The 8,958-nt window shown below is 37.9% G+C and overlaps 2 protein-coding genes across 2 annotated transcripts; both read left to right on the top strand.

Moving 5' to 3' along the window:
* Positions 1 to 255: 255 nt before the first annotated feature.
* LOC110936700 (ATPase family AAA domain-containing protein 1-B) lies at positions 256 to 3,575 on the top strand. The gene is made up of 5 exons (XM_022179115.2): positions 256 to 598; positions 923 to 1,223; positions 2,458 to 2,616; positions 2,729 to 3,024; positions 3,123 to 3,575. The coding sequence occupies exons 1-5, from the start codon at positions 407 to 409 to the stop codon at positions 3,357 to 3,359; spliced, it is 1,185 nt and encodes a 394-aa protein (XP_022034807.1). The 5' UTR covers positions 256 to 406; the 3' UTR covers positions 3,360 to 3,575.
* A 2,323-nt stretch (positions 3,576 to 5,898) lies between these two features.
* LOC110933562 lies at positions 5,899 to 8,226 on the top strand. Its single transcript, XM_022176777.1, has 6 exons — positions 5,899 to 6,408; positions 6,476 to 6,982; positions 7,065 to 7,349; positions 7,428 to 7,653; positions 8,006 to 8,051; positions 8,169 to 8,226. Exons 1-6 carry the CDS (start codon positions 5,899 to 5,901, stop codon positions 8,224 to 8,226), a joined length of 1,632 nt encoding a protein of 543 aa, XP_022032469.1.
* The last annotated feature ends 732 nt before the right edge of the window (positions 8,227 to 8,958 follow it).

The raw sequence follows: 8,958 nt of genomic DNA, 5'->3' as shown, positions 1-8,958 counted from the left end.
ACGATGTGGGACAAAAAAATGAAAGATGTAAACCTTATCCAACCAGCTCACGAGCTCACGAACCGAGCCGAGCCGAGCTGGCTCGTTGACAACCGAGCCAATTTCGAGCCAAGCTTTCTTCCAACTTTTTTCTAGCGAGTTTCGAGTAAGCTGTAAGCCACGAGTTTTTTGAACATCCCTATCATCCTTTAAAGGAGGATGAACACCATACCCTCTAGCCTTAGATGTTAAAGACATCTACGGACAAAATCTCATAATTCCAAGGGCTTGTAAGGACTTTTAAGGCATCCCTCGAATGAATGCATTGGAGATAGACTTAACTGGTTTGGGTTAACGGTTTTATACACGTCTAGAAGAGAAGAGAAGAGAAGGGAAGGGTAAGTTGGAGGAAAAGAATCAGAAACAGATGGCGACGGAGACGAAGTTGTTGCAGGAGCTAGTGTTATACACAGCAAGCGCCGCCCTCAGTTGCCTGGTACTATTCGCCGGACTGAAACATCTTGATCCGAATCGAGAAGCTTCTAAAAAAGCCCTAGAACAGAAGAAACAAATCTCCAAGCGCTTAGGTCGCCCTCTTATTCATACCAACCCCTACGAGGTATGTATGGTATCATACTGATTTATTATTATTATGTAGTAGTAGTTGTTGTAATCACTAAACCCCCAATATAGGATAATATAAACAAGTATAAATATTGATTCATAAAAAGACAAGGCGCTATCTATGTGCAGCAGAGCAAGTTTGATATCTAAACTGCGTGAAATTGAAACAAACTTTACACTTTTAGCAAGCAGTAATCTAAATGCTAGATTCGGTTATTAAATCTAAGTTGGTTTTCATTTTGCAACCAAATTTTGCATTTTTGTTGTATCTGTTCGGTGCAGTTTGCAGTTTGTTTTATTGTTGTCTGGTGCATAACAGGATGTGATTGCATGCAATGTGATAAATCCTGATCATATTGATGTGGAATTTAATTCCATTGGAGGACTGGAAGCCATCAAGCAATCACTCTATGAATTGGTCATTTTACCTCTACGTAGGCCTGAGCTTTTTTCATATGGCAAGTTACTTGCCCCCCAAAAAGGTGTTTTGTTGTATGGCCCACCTGGTACAGGGAAGACTATGCTTGCAAAAGCTATTGCTAAAGAGTCCGGCGCTGTTTTTATCAACGTCAGAATATCAGATTTGATGAGCAAATGGTTTGGAGATGCACAAAAACTCGGTTAGTGTTTGACGTTTATAGTTCAGATTATTTGCTGTTCTAAAAAAACTTGTTCAGATTATTTGACACATAAATTATTTAAAGGAAATACTTGAAAAATGGATGACAAAGTGGTCAATCGAACTGATCGTAACATTTTTGACCCTACGAAAAATGGCCTGTTTTGATTTGTCACCCAACCTGCATGACCTGCCCATCTTAAATCTGGTGACAGGTATAAACTCGAATAAGGAAGTCTATCTTTACACAGCTTTAAACTATATCACTTAATTTCCATTGAAACAAGGAAAATTGTTTGATTTGAAAAATGGCGGAAATGGAAAAAAGAGTCATATTGGTCTATAATTTTATGGTATGAACTGTATATATATTTGATCAAAATGAATACCATGTGATTTTTAGAATTTAGCAGCTTTTGTGTTTGGTTTCTCTTTTATGTTTAGCGTCTTTCTGGTGCTTTTAAAGTAGTAAATGGATAGAATGGAAACCATTGTGAATAACGATGGAAAAGAACGTCACACTGTCACACACACACACAATCCATCGTACAACAGATTTTATGCGGTTTATATAGTAGGACTTCCGCATATGTGACAGCGAATGTATTTTTATTTGTATAGAGGAAGCAATACTGAAGAAAAAGTAGTGTAGCTAACCGTGAAATCCGTATTTTGACTTTAATCCACATAGACATTGACTCTAGTTGATAAATCCAATAGTCAGAAGGAATTTAGTTATATAAATGCTAGGGAAGAATTCCTCATTTGGTTCTAGATTAACAGTGTTTTATCAGCTGCCTTGATTATGCAGCTTTCTGGCCAAACCTTTTACATCTATATTTAAAAAAAAAAGTATTGAAATTATAAGCCATATTTTTTATTTAGCGGTACGTCATACGTATTTCTAACTCTGAAAGGGTATTTATTTGGAGAACTTTTTGTTAAGATACATAGAAATAGAGGTGACAAACCCATGTACCCATGTAATCATGAATGGATCAAGTGTCCCTAAAGTCACTCTTAAGGCGCATTTTTTAATGCACACAGCCTTTAAAATTGCAATATAACTGCAAGAACAGTGTTTTGGTAATCATATTAACCATTTATTACTTATTAGTTATGACTCTCAAAATTTAAAAAGCTAACAAAATAGTGTTTATATAAACCATGCACCATCTTTTTATATTTTAAGCTTTCACAAAGTGCTCACATGTGGTAATGATTGATTATTGCAGTTGCTGCTGTATTTAGTTTGGCATACAAGCTCCAGCCTGCTATAATATTCATTGACGAGGTCGATAGCTTTCTTGGTCAACGACGAACTACAGACCATGAAGCATTAACCAATATGAAGACCGAATTCATGGCATTATGGGATGGTTTTACCACAGATCGTAAGTATTATATTATCTTCTATTTTTAAAAAAAGTCTCAATATCTGTCTTTTTGTAGCCCTTTAGGCATGTAGTTTTTTTGGTTAAAAGTGTGAACTTGTGGTGTATGTAGAGAATGCTAGAGTGATGGTGCTTGCTGCAACTAATCGTCCTTCAGAGCTTGATGAAGCAATACTGAGACGACTTCCACAGGCATTTGAGATTGGGATACCCGACCGCAAAGAAAGGGCTGACATTTTAAAGGTGATTTTGAAGGGCGAGAGAGTAGAGGAAGACATTGATCTTGACTGCATAGCTGCGTTATGCGAAGGTTATACCGGCTCGGATCTTTTAGAGCTCTGCAAGCAAGCTGCCTATTTTCCCATCCGGGATTTGTTAGATGATGAGAAGAAGGGGAAGTCATCACTTGTGAGTCTCTCTCTCTCTCTCTCACACACACATATATATATATCAAAGAACCGCCAACTTATAACAGAAAACGGATTTTGGTATGTTTGTTTAATCAGTTTCCAAGACCATTATCGCAAGCAGATTTGGAGAAGGTGGTGGTGAAATCCAAAAAGACAAGGGTAGCAGCAAGGGAGTACAGTGGTTTGAGCTCACAATCAGAGGTGTGGTCAGTGCCAAGGGAAACGCCAGATGATTATCCGGTTCAAGCTGCGATTAACGAGCTCTCCAAGATTGTTGTTTCCCAGATCATGAATATTAGGTCAGATAATCAAGAGCGTGAAGATCAGGAGTAACAATTGCACGTTTTTCAGTGTGTAATTAAGTTATCAAATTCCATTTTGTGATTCACCTTTTTATATACAGAAGCTGAAGCGTTGAGTTAAAGTATTGAACTTATAGTAACTGAAACCTTCTTTCTAGAGTTTATTGTAGAGATCCAAAGTTGGAGTGTTGGACACACAAATGCAAAATTTGTCTAGACCGAGCTACAAGGTTTAACCCTGTTTAAAGTTGAACGTCAAGGTGTAATCTTACTTGAAGTAGAAATTACACAAGGTGAAGATTTGTTCTTGCTCAAGATTTCAAGAATTGTGTATAATAAAATCCGAAAAAAAATCAACTCATATACCCATAAATCAACTCATAAATCTACACCAACGTCCACTATAACCCTTAACCATTTGAAAAATAACACCTTTGCTACATTCCTTGTACCACTAGGCTAAACGTCTTTGGTTAAAGACTTATGTTGAGTGTATCGTTAGTCTCTCACGTTCTTCAACAAATCAGCAATGTTATAAACGATTATTTAGAATCAAATGAGTTGTTAACAATAGACGTGGATCGTCTATAAAAACTTACACTCTTCATTGACTTTACTTGACTTCACTCTTCACTAAGGTAGAATTATATTGGCAATACATTTTTGTAATTTGCATTTTGGGTATTCTCGTGTGCGATTAGGATTTTTCTATAACATATCTCATAACGTGTTCACTAAGATATATGTTTGTTTTTATGTTTGAGTTGTTATTATCATTAGGAATTTATGAATTATAAAATTGTATGTTCTAGTTGATTGAGTAAAGGCAACTATTTCTTAGACTGTGCGGAGTCGTTGGTGTGGAGAAGACCCTGGGACAATGCCGACACACCGCCCTGGGTGTTGGCGTGGGGCATCGGCATCGGGAACTTCACATGGCGTGGGACGACGGTTTGTGGTGACGTGGAGGTTGGATGTGGAGTTTGGTTTTAGAGAAAAATGCAATTTGCGTCCCTGTGGTATGTGTGAAACATCAACCTGAGCCCCTAAATTCATTTTTTGGTTTTTTGAGCCCCTGAGCTTATAAATTCATAACACATTGAGTCCCTCCGTCACACTTCCGTCTGTTTGACTGTTTGAGCCAGGGGTAAGACCGTCTTTTGGCATCTATTCCCTTCTAAAAACCCCAAAATTCATTATTAAGCCCTAATTTAGTCCCGCCAAAAGACAGAGACAGTTGATTGTGCCATAGACAAACTTCTAAAACCCCCCAAATCGATGGTGTTCATATGGCGAGTTCGTCCTCAAGGTGAATACTACGATCCGAAACATATATATGGTAAGTTTGTGTCTTTTACATTTGAGCCAATGTGTTCATAATGAGCCAATGTATAGTCTGTTTTCGGTTTTTTGAGAATTGAGTCTGATGTTTTGATCATTTGTGTTAACAGGGAATGAACCCACACTATTTTTGATAAAGATTAACCATGGAGGTGAGTTTACAGATTATCCAGGAAGGGAGTATGTCAATGGTAAGGTTAGTTACATTGACTAGGTTGAGTTTGAAAAGTTAAGTGTTGCTGTTCTTGGTGAAATGCTGAAAGATATAGGTTACTCTATAGATGATGTGTTCAATTATTTTGTTAAAGATCCTAATGTGTGTTTGGATTTTGGTCTTAGACACTTGACTGATGATGATGAGTTAGAGTATGTGTATGACCAACTTAGAAAAGGATGCAAGTTAGTAGATTTGTATGTTGAAATAGGAGACTCTAGAATCAAGGATTCAACTGCAATGAGCCATTTACTAGATAATGTGGTTGAGGGTGAGTCACAAAGTAGCGAGGCAGTTTCTGAGGGTGAGTCACAAAGTAGTGATGAAGAGAACAGTGATGAAGACGATCCATATTACACATTTGATCAGGAACCAGATAATCCAGTGTTTGATTATGAAGTAGATATGAGTCAGTTCAAGGCATGTGTTGACTTTGATCCTGATGAAGTCAATGAGACAATTAAGGATGCTAGAAATGAGAATAGTCAAGAAGAACTTAGGCAGGAAGATATAACTTGTGATCATGAGGATTTTAGTGATAAAGATGATAACTATACACTGCTGGACAAGGTTGCGAAGAAGGTAAGGAAGAAGAGAAAAAATACAGGTCATGTTAGTGACTCATACCTCCCATTTTCAATTGGTCAATTAATACCAGATAAACAACAGTTGAATGACATGGTTAAGACATATGCTGTTAAGAGTAGAAGGCAGATTTATATATTAAAAATGAAAAGTTGAGGTTCAGAGTTATTTGTCTTGGGACTAATCCTACTTTGGGTTCTGGTGAGGGGCAGAATAGTAAATTTAGAGGGCTAGGGTTAAAACAAGATAAAAGGCACTTGAAGCCCACTTGTCCTTGGGCGGTTCAGATCTCCAGGAGAACTGAAAAGGAATCTTGGTGTGTGAAAACCATTACCTCATAACATCATTTCCTCCAAACAAGAGAAGTGGGCCTGTACACCATGTCTTAGATAGCGAATGAGATCCAACCCATAATCGAGTCAACCCTGACATGCCTTTGCCAGCCATACAGGATATGCTTGTGAAGAACCATCAGGTGAATGTTTCAATCCAGAAAGTGTTCAGGGCTAAAAGAATTGCTACAACAAGGATCATTGGAGATTATAGAGAGCAGTATGGTATCCTAAGGTCTTGCTGTGAAGCACTGTTGAGGGAAAATCCAGGTAGCACAATTAAAATGGATACTGAACCCTGCGCTAACCCTCGTCTTCCTACTAGGCAATTCAAGAGATGTTATGCTTGTTTTGCTTCGATTATGAGGGGGTTCAAGATGTGTGGTAGAGAAATATTGGGACCAGATGGATGTTTTATGAAAGCTCCATTTCCTGGACAGATTCTTACTGCAGTTGGTGTAGATGGCAACAACGGTATATATCCTGTAGCATATGCTTTAGTGGAGGCTAAAACTTTTAAATCTTGGGAATGGTTTTTGGAATTACTCAAAGATGATCTTGGCTTAGCAAACAGTACCAACTTCACTTTCATCTCAGATAGGCAAAAGGTATGGCATTTTATCATTTAAATGTTTATGGCATTTTATCATATCTAACTTACATTGTCTGAGGTAGGGACTACTACCTGCATTATCCGAAGTGTTCCCAGGCTCTGAACACAGGTTCTGTTTAAGACATATCCACCAGAATCTGAAGAAGTATTGGCCAGGTGATGTGTACAAAAACTTGTTGTGGGGAGTAGCATGCAAGACATCAATGCCATATTTTGAAAAGTCAATGGAAGAAATGAAGATTGCAGAGCCTGGTTTCCATGAAAAGCTATCACATATCCCAGCAAGCAGTTGGTCAAAAGCACACTTTTCAGGTAGGGCCAAATGTGACATATTGTTCAATAATATATGTGAAGTGTTCAATAGGCAGTTGATAGGAGCCAGAGATAAACCTGTAATCACATATTTAGAGTTCATAAGAGTGTACATGACCATAAGAATTGTGAATGTAAAGAAGATTCAAGCTAAAGCTCATGGTCCATTAACTCCTCATGCTCAAGAAGTGTTTAATAAGATCAAAGAAGAAGCCTCACAACTCAATGTTTTAATGGTGGGTGCAGTACAGTACCAGGTATGTGTATTTTTGTCATAAGACCCTTTACTAGTTGTATTGCAGTTTGACCATTTCAATGTTGGATACTAATTTTGTGTAGGTGAATAGCTTAAGATCCCAGTGTGTTGTTAATATGAAGAACAGAACATGCACCTGCAGAAAGTGGGATTTAACTAGCATGCCATGTAAACATGTAGTGGCTGCTATCAATGATATGGCCAGGAATGATATTAGGATAGGGGTGCCCAAAGAATTGGTTGAAGTGTATTGGTTATCCACATGGAAGAAGGTTTATGAGAATGTGATTAATCCAATTCCCGGGCCTGAGAATTGGATACCCTCACAATGTCCCACCACACTTCTGCCTCCCAAACACCATAAGCAGGTTAGTGGTTTTTAATAGGTAATCTCATTTATAACAGTTTACCTTTTCTATTTTTAATTGTAGTATAATGACAAATAGGTTGGGAGACCACAAAAGAAGAGAAAGAAATCAGTTGGTGAGGTTGAAGTTGAAGCTTATTTTGATAGTGAGGGAAAAATGACCAGGAAGGGCAATACAACCAAGTGCAGCAAGTGCGGAAATTTGGGACACAACAGTAGGACATGCAAGGAGCAGGGTGGGGAGAATGTTGTACATGCACCAAGTGAGGATCAAGTTGCAGGTGGAGAAAACAAAACCAGGAAGGGCAAGTGTAGCAAATGTGGAACCTTGGGTCACAACAGTAGGACATGCAAGGGCCAAGGAGGGGAGAATGTTCAAGAATCTTAAACTGCAACACAAGGTGCACCAAGTTCGAGTGAAGCTTAGTTAGGTTGATTTCAATGGTTTAAGACTTGTTTATGTTATGTGAAGTACTTGTTTATGTATGGTTTAAGACCTGTTTATGTATGGTTTAAGACCTGTTTATGCAGTGGCTGCTATAAGACTTGTTTATGTATGGTTTAAGACCTGTCAAGTGCAGTTTATGTATAAAGATTGTTTATGGTCAACTGCAGATAACTGCAGTTTATGTATAAGTTAATGCAGTTTAACTGCAGTTTATGCTGCTCTTGGTAATGCAGTTCAACTGCAGTTTATGTTTCTGTAGTTCAACTGCAGTTTATGTTTCTGCAGTTCAACTATTTGTCATTATATGTTAATGTAGTTCAACTGCAGTTTATGTTTCTGTAGTTAACTGCAGTTATGTATATGTATATGTAGGACTGCAGTTTATGTATATGTATATGGCTATGCAGTTTATGTATATGCAGTTAAATGACCAGGAATGTATATGGTTATGCAGTTTATGCAGTTAATGTATCAAACACATTGAGTTTCAACCACAACTAAATTTCATTAAACATATCAAACACATGCCGAGTCTCATCCAATCGGTCAATACAAACATTTAAAACCCTAACAATCTACTTCCAATGAGCATCATCATTTGACCATTCGGAGTCAGAAGAATGCTCCCCCGGGTACGGATCATGGTACCAATCATCCTCTGGTGGTTGAACTGCACATTCCCACCTAGCCCATTCCAACTCTTCTGAGTCGTAGTCCGCTGCTGGATCTGGAAGAGACGCTTCATACTCTGCTTTCAACACTTCTATCACAGCATCATAGTCATCAAACCACTCCTCCTTCAGCACAGACGGCACTAAGTCCAACTCATTGTCAGCCACTTCCTCAACCAATTCGTTATTCTACACATCAACAGCAACATTCATAGCATTAAACTGATACTAAACTTGTTCATTCATACATTAACCAAAAAAAGACACATAACCAACATTCATTACATTAACCGAAAAAAAGACACATAACCAACATTCATTACATTAAACTAAAAATACACATAAACCACCACAATCATTAACCAAGTAAACAATAAACACATCTTCAAAAACATCACTTCCTTAGCTTTCTTAATTGCCAAATCATCTTTGTTTTCCATGCTCCTTAACAATACGGGTATTACCTTCTCACAACCAGAGCATGAATATGA

The sequence above is a fragment of the Helianthus annuus genome, chromosome 4 (genome assembly GCF_002127325.2).
Source record: "Helianthus annuus cultivar XRQ/B chromosome 4, HanXRQr2.0-SUNRISE, whole genome shotgun sequence".
NCBI lineage: Eukaryota > Viridiplantae > Streptophyta > Magnoliopsida > Asterales > Asteraceae > Helianthus > Helianthus annuus.
This window is presented reverse-complemented; position numbering and strand designations above follow the sequence as displayed.

What these genes read in the sequence shown, in the direction of transcription:
- LOC110936700 (XM_022179115.2), top strand. Translation starts at nt 407, where the DNA reads ATGGCGACGGAGACGAAGTTGTTGCAGGAGCTAGTGTTATACACAGCA. An exon ending in TGGAGATGCACAAAAACTCG is followed by an intron (nt 1,224 to 2,457) that starts GTTAGTGTTTGA and finishes TGATTATTGCAG; the next exon opens with TTGCTGCTGTATTTAGTTTG. An exon ending in GGATGGTTTTACCACAGATC is followed by an intron (nt 2,617 to 2,728) that starts GTAAGTATTATA and finishes TGGTGTATGTAG; the next exon opens with AGAATGCTAGAGTGATGGTG.
- LOC110933562 (XM_022176777.1), top strand. Translation starts at nt 5,899, where the DNA reads ATGCCTTTGCCAGCCATACAGGATATGCTTGTGAAGAACCATCAGGTG. An exon ending in TGGGTGCAGTACAGTACCAG is followed by an intron (nt 6,983 to 7,064) that starts GTATGTGTATTT and finishes AATTTTGTGTAG; the next exon opens with GTGAATAGCTTAAGATCCCA. An exon ending in CAACTGCAGTTTATGTTTCT is followed by an intron (nt 8,052 to 8,168) that starts GTAGTTCAACTG and finishes ATGTATATGTAG; the next exon opens with GACTGCAGTTTATGTATATG.